Here is a 20,179-nt window from a genome sequence, read left to right as displayed (position 1 = left end):
AGAGGAGAAAATAAAAGATCACTCAAGACCAGACAGCTAGTGAACAGTGGGCCAGAGTCCAAAACAGGTCATTGATTCAAAAAAATGTATTCACATAACCTATGTGATGTTATCAAAACATAATCTATGTTATCAAAAAGTGCCACATGGCTGGGCACGGTGGCTCATGCTTGTAATCCCGACACTTTGGGAAGCCGAGGCACATGGATTACCTGAAGTCAGGAGTTAGAAACCAGCCTGGCAAACATGGTGAAACCCTATCTCTACCAAAAATACAAAACTTAGCCTGGCCTGGTGGCGGGCACCTGTATTCCCAGCTACTTGGGAGGCTGAGGCAGGAGAATCACTTGAACCCAGGAGACAGAGGTTGCAGTGAGCCGAGATTGTGCCACTGTACCCCAGCCTGGGCAGCAAAGCGAGACTCTATCTAAAAAATAAAAATAAAATAAAAGTGCCACAATAGCACATGGACACTTGGTAATGTCTTTAAATACAGTTGCATTTTATTTACCACAATACTATCTACGGTCATTTGGAAATGAATTGTACATTTGTTTACAATAAATGTTACTAATTTTTATTTGTTCTTTTAAAATATTTTTTAGACTTGGTACGGTGGCTTGTGCCTGTAATCCCTGCACTTTGGGAGGCCGAGGCGGGGAGATCACTTGAGGCCAGGAGTTTGAGACCAGCCTGGCCAACATGGCAAAACATTCTCTTTAATAAAAATACAAAAATTAGTTGGTGGTGGTGGTGAGCCCCTGTGACCCAGCTACTCAGAAGGCTGAGTCATGAGAATCACTTAAACCTGGGAGGCAGAGAGTGCAGTCAGCTGAGATCACACTGCTGCACTCCAGCCTGGAAAGACTCCATCATCTCTAAATAAATAAATAAAGAAGTAAAATATTTTTTGGAGACAGGGTCTCACTCTATCACCTAGGCCAGCGTGCAGTGGCACAATTATAGCTCACTGCAGCCTTGAATTCCTCGGCTCCAGTGATTCTTCCACCTCAGCCTCCCAAGTAGTTAGGACTGCAGGCACACACCGCAACACCCAGCTAAGTTTTAAGGGTTTTTTTGTAGAGACAGTGTCTCATTTTTTTGCCCAGACATGTCTTGAACTCCTGGACTCAGGTGATCCTCCCGCTTTGGCCTCCCAAAGCACTGAGATTATAGCCACTGTGCCTGGCAATATGTTGCTAATTTAATGGCTTCATGAATCCCTACATCTCCCCCTTCTAGCCCAATGTCCTCTATTGTCCCTACCCCAAGCCAGCCCCTGCTCTGGAGTCGTTTGGGGTCACCACTTGGGCAACTCTGAGATAACACAGGCTGCCACTCCCGAATGACCAAGGGGAAGAAATTCCACTGGGGGACTGGGAGAGGAAAAACAGTATAGGCATCCCATAACCATCTCATCCTAAGAACTTGTACACCATTTCAAACATGGCGGAGACAAAGCCTACAGAGGGACAGTGTCATCTGAGTGTGACAAATGGAGGGATAGAGAATTAGACTCCGGCCCATGGGGCAGGTTTGATTTAGTAACATGGTCCCCCTTCTTTCAATTTAAATGATCTGAAAACAAAAAAGGGGCCAGAAACCTGTTTCACTCTCCCTTTAAAACAGTTATCTGAATGAATTCAACAACTTAATTTGTCTTAGGCTTAGAACTTACACTAACAAAATGTTGTGACAGATTTTCATATTTAGCAGTGATGTGACTTCATATTTAGCAGTGATGTGATTTCATATTTAGCAGTGATGTGATTTCATATTTAGCAGTGATGTGATTTCATATTTAGCAGTGATTGGGCTGATTTTGGCTCATGTCTTTCCCAGATTTGGTTGCAAGACTCCTATTTCCAGTTTTCAGAAGCATCTGTGACTCCATTGAGATAATATGTGGTAACCTTATCCAGGAAGACCAGACCGATGTATGAAGAGTTTTTCCTTCCTGTTTCATCAAGTTCATCTCTGTCTACCTGATTTATAATCATACTATGCATCTGCATAGCACAATATCGTTGTCAAAGCCCTTCGCTTTGTATTATTACTATATTCGATCTTTTTAAAATTATTTTATTTATTTATTTATTTTTGCAGAAACAGCATCTTGCTATTTTGCTCAGGCCGGTCCTGAACTCCTGGACTCGAGCAATCCTCCCATGTTGGCCTCCCAAAGTCCTGGGACTACAGGCATGAGCCGTTGCTCCCAGCCCCGTCTGATCTCGATAGTCCTCCATAAGGAGTAGCCATTATGACCACCTGAAATAAAGATGAGGAAACTGACTTCTTTAGTGACTTCCCTCAAGTTCGTTGAAGTGTTTCATTTCAACAAGCACTAGTTTGCTAAAGTTGGGCCCAGCTCTCCCACTCTAGTAGAGAAAGTACAGTATTTTTTTCTTACTCTGATGGAAAAAGATGAAAAGTGATACCACAACCCAAAGCTAAATCTGGCAGTAACTGATGCATGCTTCTAGGAAAAGTCCAGCAGGAAGCTGCACAGGGGAAATCTTGGTACCTCTTCAGTTCACAGCCTGACCTGGTTTGGCTTCGAGAAGCAGAGAGGACCACAGAAAAGGAGAGAAAGAAAGGGAACAGATACTTCCAGGGAGGTGTGAGACAAAGGGTGAGTAATTCAAAGGCTAGAGAGGGATGGTGAATATGTGCTCACATAAAACAAGCCACTCTCATTTAATAGGTCTAAAGACTTTCTCAGCTCTAATTTCTAGGGTGTCAATAGCTATTTAATGACTTCATGGTAAGGTAAGAAAGATGTTGTTGAAGGAACAGCTACAAAACCTCCCAGCTGCCTACAGAAGGGCATTAGGCTTGATCTAGAGGCAAAATACGTCCTTTAAGAGTTCCTCTGTGCTGATTATTAACTGTAATCATTGTGGGGCACAAAAATATGTTACATATTAGTAGTTAGAAACACAACAAAGGATTTTTTTTAGTTTTTTTTTTCTGTAGATTTTTGGAAAACCGGTGGTATTTGGTTACATGAATAAGTTTTTTAGTGGTGATTTGTGAGATTTTGGTGCACCCATCTCACAAGCAGTGTACACTGAACCCAATTTGTCCTCTTTTATCCCTCACCCCCTCCTAACCCTTTCCCTCTTAGTCCCCAGAGTCCATTGTGTCATTCTTATGCCTGGTGTGTTAGTTCATTTTCATGCTGCTGATAAAGACATACCTGACACTGGGAAGAAAAAGAGGTTTAATTGGACTTCCAGTTCCACATGGATGGGAAGGCCTCAGAATCATGACAGGAGGCAAAAGGCACTTCTTACATGGTAGCAATAAGAGAAAATGGGGAAGAAGCAAAATCCAAAATCCCTGATAAACCCATCAGATCTCATGAAACTTGTTAACTACCATAAGAATAGCATGGGAAAGACCATACCCCATGATTCAATTACTTTCCCCTGGATCCCTCCCACAACACATGGGAATTCTGGGAGATACAATTCAAGTTGAGATTTCAGTGGGGACACAGCCAAATCTTATTATTCAGCCCCTGCCCCCTCTAAATCTCATGTCCTTGAATTTCAAAGCCAATCATGCCTTCCAAATAGTCCCCCAAAGTCTTAACTCATTTCAGCATTAACCCAAAAGTTGACAGTATGAAGTCTCATCTGAGACAAGGCAAGTCCCTTTTGCCTATGAGCCTGTAAAAGCAAGCTAGTTACTTCCTAGATACAATGGGGGTACAAGTATTTGGTAAATACAGCTGTTCCAAATGGGAGAAATTGACCAAAAGAAAGGGGTTACAGGGCCCATGCAAGTCCAAAATCCAGCTAGGCAGTCAAATTTTAAAGCTCCAAAATGATCTCCTTTGACTCCAGGTCTCATATCCAGGTCACACTGATACAAGAGGTGAGTTCTCATGGTCTTGGGCGGCTCTATCCCTGTGGCTTTGTAGAGTACAGCCTCCCTCCTGGCTGCTTTCATGGGCTGACGTTGAGTCTCTGCAGCTTTTCCAGGCACACAACAGTGCAAGCTGTTGGTGGATCTACCATTCTGGGGTCTGTAGGACAGTGGCCCTCTTCTCACAGCTCCACTAGGCAGTGCCCTAGTAGGGACTATGTGTGGGGGCTCCAACCCCACATTTCCCTTCTGCACTGCCCCAGCAGAAGTTCTCCAAGAGGGCCCCACTCCTACAGCAAACTTTTGCCTGGGCATCCAGGTGTTTCCATACATCTTCAGAAATCTAGGTGGAGGTTCCCAAACCTCAGCTCTTGACTTCTGTGCATCTGCAGGCTCAACACTGTAGGAGATCAGTCAGGGTGGTGGGAGAAATTATAGGCAAAGGGCACAAACCTTCTGAAAGGTCAGAAGGCTCTGCAAAGCTTCGGGGAGAATAAGATAAAGGCAGCTGTTCTCTTACCCTGAGGCAGAGGGCGAGAAGTAGGTACAAGGGAGTGTAGGGGAATTTATCTAAATAGGCTTGTTTACTCATTTTGACCAGAAAATGATCTTTGATCATCTGCACGTGTGACTGGTTCCCTAAAAGGAGAATAGTAAATGTTAATTACCCACAGACTGTGTTTGCTCCAGGCTTTCAGCATTATGCCTGTACTAAATAAAAGCAAGCAGCTCCAGCTTATCGAGGCTGCTCTTTTCTTTGGTTCCTAGTGCCAGCAGCCCCCTCGCTGCTCTTACACTGCATGCCTGTGTCTGAGTACTCCTTTCATCTGTTGCTTGGCCAGGGTCTGCGGGATGGACCCAGCAGCTGGTGCCCCTGTGAGACTCAAAGCTGCCGAGGCTTGAGGCTTCCACCCTCTGAAGCCACAGCCTGAGCTTTACATTGGCCCCTTTCAGCCATGGCTGGAGCAGCTGGAACACAGGTCACCAAGTCCCAAGGCTGCACACAGCATAGGGACCCTGGGCCTGGCCCCCTAAACCACTTTTTCCCCCTGGACCTCTGGGTCTGTGATGGGAGGGGCTGCCCTGAAGGTCTCTGACATGGCCTGGAGGCATGTTCCCCATGGCCTTGGGAATTAACATTAGGCTCCTTGCTACTTATGCAAATTTCTGCAGCTGGCTTGAATGTCTTCCCAGAAAATGAGTTTTTATTTTCTATCGTATAGTCAGGCTGCAAACTTTCCAAACTTTCATGCTCTGCTTCTTTTTTAAAACTGAATGCCTTTAACAGTACCCAAGTCACCTCTTGAAAGCTTTGCTGCTTAGAAATTTCTTCCACCAGATTCCCTAAATCATCTTCTCAAGTTCAAAGTTCCACAAATCTCTAGGGCAGGGGCAAAATGCCTCCAGTCTCTTTGCTAAAACATAACAAGAGTCACCTTTGCTCCAGTTCCCAACAAGCTCCTCATTTCCATCTGAGACCACCTCAGCCTGGATTTATTGTCCATATTGCTACCAGCATTTTGGACAAAGCCATTCAACAAGTCTCTAGGAAGTGACAAACTTTCCCACATTTTCCTGGCTTCTTCTGAGTCCTCCGAACTGTTCCTACCTCTTCCTGTTACCTAGTTCCAAAGTCGCTTCCACATTTTTGGGTATCTTTTCAGCAACGCCCCACTCTACTGGTACCAATTTACTGTATTAGTCGATTTTCACACTGCTGATAAAGACATACTTGAGACTGGGAAGAAAAAGAGGTTTAATTGAACTTACAGTTCCACATGGCTGGGGAGGCCTTAGAATCATGGTGGGAGGTGAAAGGCTCTTCTTACATGGTGGTGGTAAGAAAAAATGAGGAAGAAGCAACAGCAGAAATCCCTGATAAACCCATCAGATTTCATGAGACTTATTAAATATCATGAGAATAGTATGGGAAAAAGACTGAGCCCCATGATTCAATTACCTCCCCCTGGGTCCCTCCCACAACACATTGGGAATTCTGGAAGATACAATTCAAGTTGAGAGTTGGGTGGGGATAAGGCCAAACTGTATCACCTAGCAAAGGATTTTTACGCTCATATTTTTTTAGCCATTTTATTCAAAGCAGTTAGGTGCCATAATTTATGCATCATCTGGAATCACTTAAATTCTTTCTGCAGAAGGTGTGATTGATAATTGTTAAAAATGTCAATAATTGTCCTAGTGTCCAAAATGCCCCCCAAATCAAATAACCTTTGAATTGCTGAATGTGAGTGCAGGAATGTATAGTGGAGATCATGTGGGTCAATGCCACCAGTTTAAATCCATCCATTCGATTAATTGGACAAATATTTGCCTTACTTGTAAAAACTAAAGCCCCACCTGTCAGGTTCCCCTCAAGTACTAAGGGCAGAATTGAAAATGCACAGATTTCTCATATTAAATGGAAGTGGAACACTTCACAGGGCAAGTCTGATCTCATAGATAATTCTCCTTACACAAGTAAGTTGAGACCTTACCTTTAGGGTCTTCTTGTCCCTCTCTTGATTACTCACAGGGACAGCTTTTGACTACCTGGAGACCACTCCCAGGAAGTCTGTGAGGATGCTGAGGCTTGGTTTACTGAAGACTAAATGTGCTGGTGTCCACCTGGTGGCAGCAGCCATCTAGCTCCAGAGACAACTCTGGAAGAGCTACTGCAGGAGGATCCCATAGCCCAATGAGCTATATGGAAAACCATCACCTTTGCCTTATCAGTGCTCGTAAGAATCAGACATGCCTTTTTCACCTACTCTTGGGTACAGCCAGCAAGCTGCCTGGTTGGTGACAACTGACTGGTATATTAAGGACACTCTCTATGAGGCTGTAAGCTATTGATAGCCACTACTGCAGCCTCAGGAGACATTTTTGTAACCCTTGTGGATGCCATGGAGAGGATGCATATGAGGTGAGACAACATGAAACAAAGTGGGTGACTGGACCTTCCAGCCCTGGTGACCAGCATCACTGCCTCAATCCATTATTGGACTCGAGATGGTAATCTTGCCACTAACACAATAGGCTCAAAAGTTAAACCTCACCTGAGTGCCACAGAGAATAAAATGGCCCAGTGGGACTGTGGTTCCTCTGGTTCCTCTCCACAGTTGATCTCTCAGTCTAAAGGTGACAGGGATCCTTAGCTCTGGGGGTGGGGCCTGCCTTTGTCTGGCAAATACAATACATTGGTCCTCTGCTGTCACCTGGTGGCCATTACTGGTGTGCAGTGGTAATTGACAACTGTCATCATGGAGTTGCCATTCTGTGAAGCTGGCAGATTCTGGCCACACCATAGTGGCACTGGAGACTGTTCTCTGCTTGGCTTAGTATCTGGTTCACTTGTGGTTATACAGTGCCATACTGTTCACAGCAATGGTGCCCCCAGTAGTGGGCTAATGGACAAAACATTCAAGCACATTTCATGTCCTGGGTCTCAGGTTGGCGTCATTTTTAAGTGGTAAGATAAACTTTGGAAGATGTGACCGAGAAAATTGCTAGACAGATGATGTTATCTGCACTGTGGCCTACATGTCTTTAGCAGACAGTGTGAGCATTACATGCAGCTGCTCCTCAGAGGAAACATTCCCCTTGGAGGAGGTGTTTGGAGAAAATCAGGACAGAAGAGGCAGGGATTCAGGGAGATTTGTTCTCTATGTCTATGATTTCACCGTAAAATCTCTCAACCACTGCTCTTTTTCTTTAAAAAAAAAAAATTGACCCTACCACCTGGGAATCTTCACTGGTTTCATCATTATTTGACACCATCAGTGACAACACAAAGAGGGTGACTCCAATCTGTTGCTTCTGCCAGCCCCTGGTTTGGGTTATTGAATATGGAAGATCATATGATTAATTGCTACAATTTGTGAACCGTAAGGAACTCTTTCAGTGGCTGAGTTCTACTACTGTGCCCAGCCCTCACAATTGGTGACCCATCGATGAGGAAGGCGTGGGTGTGGGTGAGTACTTGATTAATAAAGATGGATGTAGCAGTTACTGAATTAGAACAAATAGATTATGCCACTGTGGAAGGAAAGGAGCACCCCTAGTATTAGGGAGAAACCACCCTTTACATTTCGGTATATAAACCAATTTCAGTTTATTTTTTGTATCAAGTAATAGTAGATAGTCATATTTTTCTTATGGACATGCTGTTATTTCAGTACCTTGTGAAAAGAATTTTCTTTTTTAAAATTTCTTTTCAAAATTCAAATAAAATACGTATATCATAAAATATGCCATCTTAACAATTTTAAGTGTATAATTTGGTAGTAGTAATTACATTTGTTATGCAACTATCACTGCTATCCACTTCAAGAACTCCTTTAATCTTATAAAACTAAAACTCTATAAACATTAAACTAACTTCCCATTCTCACCTCACCATAGTCTCTGGCAGCCAACATTCTACTTTTGGTATCTGTGATTTTTGACTAGTCTAGGTACCTCATATCAGTGGAATCATGCAGTATCTGTCTTTTGTGACTGGCTTATTTTATCTAGCATAATGTACTCATGGTTCGTCCGTATTGCAGCCTATGTCAGAATTATCTGCTTTAAGGTTTAACAAAGCCTTTCCTTTTAGGATGACTGAAATATTGCTCGGCCAATGTTACTCTGCATAGAACACATGGAAATGTTAAAATACGCATTTCTGGGCCTCACCCCAGATACTGTGGTTCAGTTTGTATGCGGTGGGGCCTGAGAATCAGCATTTTTTTTTTTTTTTTTTTTTTTTTTTGAGATGGAGTCCTGCTCTGTTGCCCAGGCTGGAGTTCAGGGGCACGATATTGGCTCACTGCAACCTCCGCCTCCCTGGTTCAAGTGATTTTCCTGCCTCAACCTCCTGAGTAGCTGGGATTACAGGTGCCTACCACCACATCCAGCTATTTTTCTTGTATTTTTTAGTAGAGATAGGGTTCGCCATGTTGGCCAGGCTTGTCTCAAACTCTTGGCCTAAGGTCATCTGCCCTCCGTGGCCTCCCAAAGTGCTGGGATTACAGGCATGAGCCACCGCCCCTAGCCGAGAATTAGCATGTCTAAAGCTCCCCAGCAGAAGCAGATGCCTCTGGCCCACCTGTCACCCTTTGGGTAGCACAGATTTTCATCTTTAAAATCACTGGTCAGCTATATGGTGATCTTAGTTTAAAATGTTGGTGAAAAATGGTCTGTGACAAATCCCAGTCTATCCTGTGATGTTTATAAATTGAAGGCCATGAGCATTAGAACGGGGTGGACCTGGATTTCTCTGCTGTCCTGACTCTTAACAAGCTGTGTACAACTCACCTCTCCAGGCTTTCAAGTCCCTTGGTTTATAATTGGGAATAAAACTACTTACCTCTTAGGGATGCGGTGAGAGTTATATGAGGGGGCGAGTGAAAGGCTCAGAGCCCTTATAAGAAATAGACTTAGTATGTCACAGCAGATGCTTGATGTATATATATTTTAGAAACTCAACCCCAGCAAATGTCCCCTGGCTGCCCCCACCCACAGCCTTCTCTGTCATCTCCTACACTCATCAATGTGTTGTCTCAGTTTCCACTACTTCACTGCACTTCTAAGATGTGAAACCTAGTTGGTTAGTTCATCTCTCCCCTATCCAATGTCTTGCACAGTGCCTGGGACATAGCAGAGGATGAATAAATATTTCTTAATTGTGTGAACTACATATAGAGGCCATATTAGTAGTCTTCAACTCAGGTTACACATAGAATTGCCTGGAAATTACCTAGGATACACCCCAGAGATTCTAATTCAATTAATCAAGGGTGGGGTTTCTTAAACTTGGCTGCATATTAGAGTCACCAGGGGAAATGTAAAATTGCACATGCTCAGGCCCCATCCCTGGCCAGTTACACCATAACCTCTGGTGCTGACGTCTAAGCACCAGTGTTTTTGAAAAGTTGCCCCAGGTGACTCCATTATGTAGCTAGGGTTGGGCACTGCTGGGCTAGATGGGGAAACAATGTAAGTACATCAAGAGTGGACTAGTGGGCCAGGTACAGTGGCTCACGCCTGTAATCCCAGCACTTTGGGAGGCCGAGGCGGGCGGATCACCTGAGGTCAGGAGTTCGAGACCAGCCTGGCCAGCATGGTGAAAACTTGTCTCTACTAAAAATACAAAAATTAGCTGGGCATGGTGGCACACGCCTGTAATCCCAGTTACTCGGGAGGCTAAGGCAGGAGAATCACTTGAACCCGGGAGGCGGAGGTTGCAGTGAGCCGAGATTGCACCACTGCACTCCAGCCTGCGTGACAGAGAGAGACCCCATCTCGAATAAACAAATAACCATTAAAAAAAGAGAGTGGACTATTAATGTGTTCTTAGGTAAGATAAATATGAAATTAAGAAGAGAGTGAGTCACTTTTTGCGTATGTCTAATAAAATCTAATTTTCTTCCTTTCCAACTCTTGATTAATTTAATTGCTGAGTGTACAGGGTTGTTCTCTTTCAGGTTCACTTCTCTATCTTTTTGGCTAGTTGCTATTGCTGCAGGGTGGCTGTGCTGGGTTGAGTAGTGCCCACCAAAAATGTATGTCCATTTGGAATCTGTGAATATGATCTTATTTGGGAATAGGGTGTTTGCAGACATGACGGAGTTAAGATAAGGTCTTTCTTGATTAGGATGGACCCTAATCCAATGGCTGGTGCCCTTGTCAGGAGAGGGAAATTTGACACACACGCAAGGGAAAATTCCATGTGAAGACAAAGGCAGGGATTAGAGTGATACGTCTATAAGCCAAGGAATGTCAAGGATTCCAGCAACTTTAAGAAACTGAGAGAGAGGCACTGAACAATTTTCCCTGAGACCCTCCAGGAGAAACTAACTTTGGTGACATCTTGAGGCACTTCTTGCCTCCATCACTGTGAGAAAACACATTTCTGTTGTGTAAGCCACCCAGTCTGTGTAATGCACGATGGCACCCTGAATAAAATAACAGTGACTTAATGGGTATACATGATCTCTATAGCATCTAGGTATTGCGTTCATTAAGAAGACGAAAGTCGTATTTCTGAAATGATCCCTTTATTTTGCACACACATAGCTGCTATTTACTGAACTTTCTCTAACTCCAAGTCCATGTTACCATGCAATGAAATGTGACAAATTCATGTCTTGCTCAGAAGGCTAAACTGGAAATTCATGAGTGCGTTACGTATTTAAACTTTCATAGAAGGCTCAGATCAACAAAGCAAAACTTCTACAGATAAAAAGTAGATGTGTATGCTTGTCACTCTTGGGCCCATCAGCACCTGTTCCCTATCATATTGCTGAACTCTGCAAACTCCAGAAAGGAAGATTTCTTTTCCAAACTTCAGAGAAGCTGCAGATCAAGAATTTGGGCAGTTGCATCTGATTAGAGACTCCCTTCTTCCAGTGTGAGAACGTTGGACTGAAAGCGGCATAATATAAAAAGAGACGGTTCTCTGTCAGGGAGAGGTCAGCTCTAAAAAAAAAAAAAAAAAAAAAAGGGATGAAAAATTCTTTGTTAGTTGTTATGAGCTGAATTGTGTGAATTGTGTCCCTCCCAAAACCTAAAAACCGTAGACTTCAGTCCTAACCTCCAGTACCTCAGGGAGTGTTTATATTTAAAGATAGGGGCCATTAAAGAGGTGGTTAAGGTAAAATGGGGCTGTTTGGGTGGGACCTCACCCAGTGTGAATGGTATCCTAACAAAAGGAGATGAGGACACAGATTCACACAGAGGAATGACAGCGAGAAGGCTGCCATCTATGAGTCAAGGAGAGAGTCCTCAGAAGACAGCAATCCTGCTGACACCTTGATCTTGGAATTTCAGTCTCCAGAATTGTGAGAAAATATATTTCTGCTGTTTAAGCCACCCATTCTGTGATATTTTGCTATGGTAGCCCTAGCAACCTAATACAGTAGTCCTATGCAGCTTATCTGCAGGATCAAGTGTTGTTTTAAGCTTTAGCACCTGTATGCATCTGTATATAAACTGTACATCTGTCTGTATAAATATGCACAGATGGATGTCTAAATGGGTACTCTTCTGTTAACATTGTTTATCTCTGTGTGGTGGGATTATGGATGCAGTTTTAAAATTCTTTGTATTTTTCTGTTGTGTTTGAATTTTTCAAATGATTTGCATGTGTTATTTGTAGAAAGACCAAAAAAATCAACTTTTAAAAGAAAAAAAAAAAGGACCTCTCCTCAGTAGTAATTTTTTTTGGCTTAAGTGGCCCCTTTTCTCCTCTGGGACAGATCTGAAATATTAAACAAGCAGAAAACCTCCATCCCAGAACAGGAGACACCAAAACAACTTTGTTGTGACCCAACATTTCTTGCTGCCTTTTAGAAAAAGCCTTATTTGTTTTGTGGTATTAGTTATCAAAGTGCTATTTATCAGGAAATCTGCTTTGTTCCTATTTTTCTTACATAGATAATATGAAAAACCTCAGAAACTCTCCTTTTAAACTCAAAGTGCACAAATAAGACTAGAATCCCATGTAAATGAACTCCTTGCTGGTGTGCAAAATTAATGAAAGCTGCTGCATTTAAGGATAGAGATCAGTAATAAGCCTTATTTCCACAAGAAAAAGTTTGGTCTTTTAAAAGCAATACTTGGAGTTGATTAAATCTGTTATTATTCATTAGATTTTCTCTTCTGTGATGAAAAAAACAATTAAAGGCTTTGAGAGCTGTGAGAAAGACTTTGAAGATTATTTGACTCAAACTTTCCCCAGTGCACAGCACTCCCCACCCTAACTGGACTGTAAGAGAGGAAACTGAGAACAAGACGGGGTGTGGCGACACCTCCACCATGACATAGCACCTCGGCCACAAACAGCTGCAGCAAAGGCTTGGTTCAGTAGGAAACGGCACCCGGCAGAATTCCAAAGGCCTCAGTTTAACAGTGAGGTGGTCCCATCACAAGGAGATTCTCAACCTTGGCTGCACATTCAAATCACTTGGGGGAGAGTTTTAAAAGTCCACATTCCTGCGCTACTGTGTTGGAGACATAGATGGAACGGTCTGGCGAGGGGCCTGGGCATCAGCATTTTTAGAGCTCCTTGTAGGTGATTCCTGTGCATCACCGGGGTCAAGTGCCACTCCGGATGAACCACCTCATCTACTCTGCTCTGCAACGGACAGCCTCAACCCCACCCCCAAACACACACTGAGACTCTGATGTGGTTGCAGCAGCTGTGAAAGTGCTAAGTGCCTCTCACGTAGTCTTTGTATGTGAGTAAAGGAAAGGGTGTTACCTGTAGGAGTCTTTCACCTGTCACCCTTGGAAGAAGCTGATGAGAAAGGCGCACAGGGCCTGGAAGGGTTTCCAACAGTGTTCCCAGGCCTTCTTCTTTGCTTCCTCATTCCCTCCCGGCCTGGGTCCAGGCTGGGTAGGTTTGGCTGTGGGTCGGGTGGTGGGTTTGGCTTTTCCCAGCTCTTCCGTCGCGTCCTTTCCCAGCTGTGTTGCTTCTGTGAGCTTCACTGTGGCCTTGGGCCTCAGAGATGGCGTCCCAGCCTCAGGCTGCTGGTTGGGCACTGGGCTGCCCTTGAGGCTGGAAGTCACCTGCTGCATGTGGGCCTGGGGCCCAGCCTCCCTGCACACGGATGGCCTCAGCACCGGGGCCCCCAGGCATGCATGGGGAAGGCGCCTCAGCTCCTGCAGGGCTTGATTCCAGTAAGGTTTGGGGTCAGCAGCGAAAGCCTGGCACATGCTGGGCTGCCCCCTGTACTCACACCAGTATGTCTGGTCTGTGTTGTGGCAGTCGACGCGAAGCCACACTTCTCCAGCACCTTGCCCCAAGCTGCTGGGGCGCATAGTGCAGGAGTCTCTCCCTCCAGTCTGGAAATGAAATTCCTCCCCAGTGCTTCCTTGCTTTTGCCTCAGGGCCTGACCTAAAGTCCCCAGGCAGGACAAGGTCACCAGCAGGAGGCAGGGGACGAACTTCATGGCGATACTCTGATAAACTTGCCTGCAACACTGCACCAGGAGAGAGAACCCAAGTGGGACGAGTCACCCTTTAAAGGGTGCTGCACAAAAGACTCTTTCTCTGCAAGGGTGGGGAGGGTGTTTTGCAGCAAATGAGAAACATGCCCACAGACCTGAGACACGTAACACTTGGCAAGGGCAGAGCAGCCACCAGGGGCCGCCCACCACAAGCAAAGGGAATGGTTTTCCTGAGTGCCTCAGAGAGATCTGCCCCCGCCCTGTCAGGCACAAAGCACTACACACAGCTTTGGGGCTGAGGGTTTTACAGTTTTCCAACCACAGGGAGCTTGCTCTAAAATTGGCCCTTGTACGGGAACAGCCTTCTTTGTCAACATTTGGTATATGCCAAGGTGTGGCAGTGGAATTCTGGAAAGAGAGGTTTGTAGCTGGGAGTCTGGGCTGCCTCGAGGCTCCCTCCTGCTCCTTGGAATCCCCGTCTTGGGGGACCATGGGTTTAGTTAATCCAAAGGAAGGCAGAATTTTGTGAGCCTAGGTGTTATGAGATGGCCTAGCAAACGCAAAAAAGACTGTGAGGATGTGTGTGCTAGAGGGACACAGAGACACTCCCCCTCCCACCCACTGAGCTCAGAGTCACGTGGTGTGGCCTCTGTGGGGCTGTCCCGCCATCACTGTGGCCACAGGCCACAGAGCTGCAACGTTCACTTCCCTTCTTATTGCATGCCTGACAATTGCACCAACTGAATGACGACGAGGAAGGCATGCAAATATATGTTCACGCTGGGATTCAGTCTATTTTAGACCATGAATTCTATTTCAAATTCAATTGAAATAACACAGTTTTAATTATACCACAGGAAAATATGATTTTAAATATTATTATTATTGTTGTAAAAATAGAAAAAACCAAAATAAATTGAAAATAACTTTTGGTTCTGTGTCAAGAATCATAGTTTGGTATGGTCATAACTGTCTTTTGATGACCCTTTCAGAGGGCACTGTGGAGTGGACAAAAGGTGGCAATTTGCTATTAGTAATAGAGTTGACAGATGTTGGGGGACTAGTTTGAATGTGAGGGATTTATCTTGGCGATCTTATGAGGGGTAGTTGGTACCTGGCACAGCCTTCCTTCCACCTGGATATCCTGAGTCCTGAGAAGACCTAGCAGGGCTGGAACTAAAGCCAGGCTGAGCTTTGACAGCCACTGTGTGTGTAGCGGTGAGAGCCTTCCAGAAGAGGCATCACCCCAGGTGGGGAGCAGAGGAAGCTTCCAAGAAGCGGTGCCAAACCTTCAAGACAAGTCAGTCAAATTGTCAGGTTGAGAAAGGGTAAAGGGCAGGTGTTTTTTTTGTTTTTTTTGGGTTTTTTTTTGGCCTCATTCTGTCACCTGGACCAGATTGCAGTGGTGTAATTATAGCTCACTGTAGCCTCCAACTCCCGGGCTCAATTACTTCTCCTGCCTTCGCCTCTCAAGTAACTGGGACTACAGGCATGGGCTGCCACACCCAGCTAAATTTTAAATTTTAAATTTTTAGGGAGAGGGTCTCACTCTGTTGTCCAGGCCTAACTCAAACTCCTGGCCTCAAGCAATCCTCCTGCTTCCTTGTCCTCTGGAGTCACTGGAATTACAAACGTGAACCCCACTACAACCAGCTAAAGGTAGGTTCCTTTTTTTTTTTTTTTTTAGATAGTCTTACTTTGCCACCCAGGCTGGAGTGCAGTGGCACAATCTTGGCTCACTGCAACCCCCACCTCCCAGGTTCAAGCAATTGTCCTGCCTCAGCCACCTGAGTAGTTGAGATTACAGGCACCTTCCACCATGCCAGGCTAATTTTTGTGTTTTTAGTAGAGATGGGGTTTCACGATGTTGGCCAGGCTGGCCTCAAACTCCTGACAAGTGATCTGCCCACTTCAGCCTCCCTAAGTGCTGAGATTACAGGCACGAGCCACTGCACCTGGCCAAGGGCAGATTCTTAAGGCAAGACAATGCTTCCTGTAAAGGAGTGCTGCTGGAGTGCAGGTTTATGGACTGCTGAAATGTCAAGGGCAAGGAGGCAATGGTGAGAATCAGGCTGGAGAGGTGACGCAGGGTGGGGCCTGCAGCCCCGGTACCAAGCCACAGGGCCAGTTCTAAGACAGACGCTTGCCCTTCGTGTGCTTCCAACTCAGGAGCCCCTGGAGTAAACAGCACTCCAAGCCAGGCTCCACGTCGTGGCCAGAGGAAGGCAGGTGTTCAGCTCCAACCTCCTTTCCCCCACCCACCACAGTGTTGCAGGGAACAGCTTGCTAGACCCATGTAGCCACCCTGAGGTTATGACCAGCCCTTTTCAACGCCCTAGTGAGGCTGAGTTTACCCTGCAATGGGAACTTATCATAAGAGCTCTAATCATGCTCTTCCTCTTTTCGCTTTTGGGACAAGCCAAGCCTCAAGACCTTTGCACTAGTCGTGCCCACTGCCTGAAAATCTGTTCCTTGAACATTGCATGCCTGGCTTCTCCCTGCCACCTTCACAGAGGCCTTCCTTCGCTATACAGTGTAAATGAGCTCTTCTGTTCCTCTATCACTTCATCCTGCTTTAGTCCTCTTGAAGGCAGTGATTTCTCTCTCTTTTTTTTTTTTTTCTTTTGAGATGGAGTTTTGCTCTGTCACCCAGGCTGGAGTGCAATGGCGCGATCTCGGCTCACTGCAACCTCTGCCTCCTGGGTTCAAGCAATTCTCCCATCTCAGCCTCCCGAGTAGCTGGGACTATAAGCACATGCCACCACACCTGGCTAATTTTTGTATTTTTAGTAGAGACAAGGTTTCACCATATTGGTCAGGCTGGTCTCGAACTCCTGACCTCAGATTATCCACCTGCCTTGGCCTCCCAAAGTGCTGGGATTACAGGCATGAGCCACCATGCCCAGCCCAATTTCTCTTCTTTCTTATTTGCTTGTTCATCTTTTAAGTGTGGAGTGTCATGATCAGATTTGCACTGTAAGAGACTGCTGTGTTGAGAAAGGATTGGTGGACAGGGGGGCTGTGCACAGGGAGGGTAGTGGGCAAGCTGGCTGTGTATGGGCTGAGTTGCTGTAACAAAAAGACCTTCTCTACTATGAACCAGTCTTCCAGGTTCATGCCTGGAAGTTCTTCAAATTTAACACATGCCTTCCAAGGTCTGTTTGATTGCTGCCACTTCCAGTGGAACAAGTCCAGGATCTGCGATTTTCTTAGTAGACACTTCAGTTACTTACTGCTGGCCTAAGCCTAGTCACTCAGCCACATCTAGCTGCAAGGGAGGCTGGGAAATATAGTCCCCACCAGGTAGCCTATGTCTAGCCAAAACTCAGGGGGCTGGAAGCCTAAAAGAAAGAGGGGAATGTCTCGCTAGCCAAGAGACATTATGACAACTGTAAGAGGATATCATCAGTGGGGATGGAGAGGAAGGCTTGGTGACCAAGGGTGGATGGAAGGGAGGGGGAAAGCAGACTTAAGAGATTCCTCTGGCTCCAGTGATAGGGTGAAGGTGGAGAAATTCAAGAAAGGGAACATGGTGGGGAGAACCTGTGGGGATGTGCAGGTCAGGACAGTGGTTTAAGGCAGGGGCCATAAACTGTGGCCCATGTAGCCTGCTTTTGTAATTTTTTGAGAACACGGCAATATCTATTCACTTACGTATTGCCTATGGCTACTTTTGTGCTACAACAGAGTTGAGGAGACATAGGCCACATGGCCCAGAAAGCAAAATATATTCACTGTCTGACCCTTTTCAGAGAAAGTTTGCCAACCTCTGGTTTAAGGTGCATCTGGGTGGAGACATGTCATGAACACAGGGTTGGCTGGAGCTCTGTGTGACGAGAGAACCAAAGGGAGCAGGTGAGATGATGAGTGACTGAAATCACCCAAGGAGAGAGTGAGGGGCGGACCAGGAGAGAACTTGCGAATGCCACCTAAATTTAAGAACTGGAGAGATGAGTGTTGGCAGGAGACTGAGGAATAGACAGCCATGCCCCAAGACGAAACTGGAGAGGGCTCTTCTGGGAGCCTGACGGGAGATCTTTGTAAAGGGGATGTGTTCACAAAAGTCAAGTCCTCGGTGACCCCGAGAGGAGCCCTTCAGGAGGGGTGGGGACAGAAGGTAGGTCACAGGAGTTGAAGAACCAGTGGAAATGAGAAAGTGGATATAGAGATGTGTAGAGAGTTCTTTCAAGGAAATTATTTCCAAAGAGAGAGGGAAAAAGGAAAACATCTTGTACTACCAGGCTGAGTGTGCAGTGGGGTTGAGGAAAGGCTGATTTTTTTTTTCTTTTTTGAGACAGAGTCTCACTCTCTCAGCAGGATGGAGTGCAGTGGCGCGATCTCAGCCCACTGCAACTTCTGCCTTCCAGGTTCAAGCGATTCTCCTGCCTCAGCCTCCCAAGTAGCTGGGACTACAGGCACCCACCACCACGCCCAGCTGATTTTTGTATTTTTAGTAGAGATGGGGTTTCACCATGTTGGCCAGGATGGTCCCGATCTCCTGACCTCATGATCCACCCTCCTCAGCCTCCCAAAGTGTTGGGATTACAGGCGTGAGCCACTGTGCCTGGCCAGGCTGATTTTTTTTTTTTTTTTTTTTTTACCAAAGATAAGAACTTTAGGACCATATCCTTCCACTGTGTTTGGTGATTTGAGATACTGAAAAATAAATAAATAAAAGTTGCAAGAGTGACACTAGGAGTATTAAGTTGGCTTGAAAAACTTGAATTATTTAAATGGGCGATAGAAAAATCAGGTTTTCAAAAAATGGGAAGTTAAGAGATAATTTCCTCCAGAAGAATTATACACTATATAGTCTTGTTTAAATTGCAAGCCTCTTGTGTGTTGTTTTAAAGAAATTCATTTTTACTGTTGTGTGTTTAGGAGTACATCAGGCAAAGTAGAGTTTGCCTATAGTTGGTATCCAATTGTGTATATTGTGACCTGGACAGTTCCCTAAGAAATGATGACTTTAGATCTGAAGAAGATCTAAAATATAGCCCACTTTGACCTTGATCTTGACCTTGACCTTGAATTACTTCTGTATAATGGGCCTTTTAATAATAATTAATGGAATAAATTCACAAACAACATACGCCCAAATTTCATCATCTAAGTTGTGAGTTGCTGGATCTACTCAAGGAAGTAATATACAGGCCACGTTTTCCAAGTTCTTTTTTATTGAAATGAATCGGAACTGCAATCTCCACTGAAAAGACCTGGGGGAATGCCTACATCTCGAATTTCATTACGTCAATGTTAAATTTTGTCCGACCAGTTTTTCATTGCTGATCACTTTTGATAATGACAGATCCAACATGAAAACCCTAAAGCAAATGGATATTTACCTTGTGCTTTCATGTAAATTTAGGGACCAAACTCAAAGGTTTCATCCATGCTGGACACCAGATCTAAGAATTGTGACAGGATCTTCTCACATTTCATTTTAGAACACTTGATACTAGTCTGATGATATTCACGTTAGCTGCACTCCAATTAATGTTTATCCTAATGCAACAGAAAACTCTGTTAAACTGTACACCATAATTGGCATCTGTTAAAACAACTCCACTTTTGAACGAACAGCATTTCTTTCTCTCAAGATCTCTCTCTTTTGAATTTGCCAGATGGAGTTACACAGGTTTCTCTAGGATTGCTTTTGCATGCCATTTCCAAGTGGAACGTGGCCAATCTTTGATAAAGTATAACAGATGAAAATCTCTGCGCGAAGGATATGCTGTAGGTTTCACACACTTTTAGTGAAAATGGATTATTTTCAACAGCACCAAGAAGTCAATGGTGACTTATTTAGCTCATTTAGAAGAAAGTCCTATAATACTCATTTATTTAAAAAACTCTGTGGTAACAAAAGGTATATACACCGTTTACTGTACAAAAAACGCATCTTTCCTGTAAACTGGTGTGTGTTTAGCACACTCCACACATGGCAATATGTTAGAACCTAGCCATCACATTTGATAGGGTTTTGACAGAAATGCATCCAATGGGAACAAACACCCCATATATTGTAGTGTCTAAATAGAAACAGTGTAAAAAAGCGAAAAACAAAAATAGACAGGAAGGGAGGGAGTCATCCTTGAATAGTGATGGACCATGGACTATAATGTGATTGTGTTCATTCTTAAAGCACTACCCAGAGACCAATGGCGCCGTTTCCTTGGTGCCCGCCTGAGTCACTTCGTTGCCACTGGCGTTGCTCCTGGATTTGGAAAGTCCTTGTAGACCCAGAAACTACCAAAAATCTGTGATCCTTTCCACTTTGAGTATCCTGATGCTGAAATGAAAGGTAAACACAATTTTAGAAATTGCTTTTGAATTAATAAAGAGAAAACCAGGAATGCATAATCCTAAAATG

At 44.6% G+C, this 20,179-nt stretch overlaps 2 protein-coding genes across 4 annotated transcripts in view; both read right to left on the bottom strand.

Annotated features, from left to right (window-relative positions):
* Positions 1 to 11,228: 11,228 nt before the first annotated feature.
* On the bottom strand, positions 11,229 to 13,809 carry FGFBP2 (fibroblast growth factor binding protein 2). Its single transcript, XM_032135643.2, has 2 exons — positions 13,118 to 13,809; positions 11,229 to 11,334 (listed from the first exon to the last, which is right to left on the bottom strand). Exon 1 carries the CDS (start codon positions 13,807 to 13,809, stop codon positions 13,138 to 13,140), a length of 672 nt encoding a protein of 223 aa, XP_031991534.1. The 3' UTR covers positions 11,229 to 11,334; positions 13,118 to 13,137.
* A 5,857-nt stretch (positions 13,810 to 19,666) lies between these two features.
* Positions 19,667 to 20,179, bottom strand: part of PROM1 (prominin 1) — a 154,784-nt gene continuing 154,271 nt past the window's right edge. For all 3 annotated transcript variants that reach the window (XM_058430234.1, XM_058430235.1, XM_058430233.1), the window contains one exon: positions 19,667 to 20,098. Coding sequence is in view for 1 of the 3 variants with exons in the window: in XM_058430233.1 (XP_058286216.1) it covers positions 20,056 to 20,098 (43 nt within the window). In the remaining 2 variants the exon portion in view is untranslated. The remainder of the gene's footprint in view (positions 20,099 to 20,179) is intronic.

The sequence above is a fragment of the Hylobates moloch genome, unplaced genomic scaffold (assembly GCF_009828535.3).
Source record: "Hylobates moloch isolate HMO894 unplaced genomic scaffold, HMol_V3 SCAFFOLD_17, whole genome shotgun sequence".
Lineage (NCBI taxonomy): Eukaryota > Metazoa > Chordata > Mammalia > Primates > Hylobatidae > Hylobates > Hylobates moloch.
Note: the sequence above shows the minus strand (reverse complement) of the source record. Positions and strands in the feature narration are given on the sequence as shown.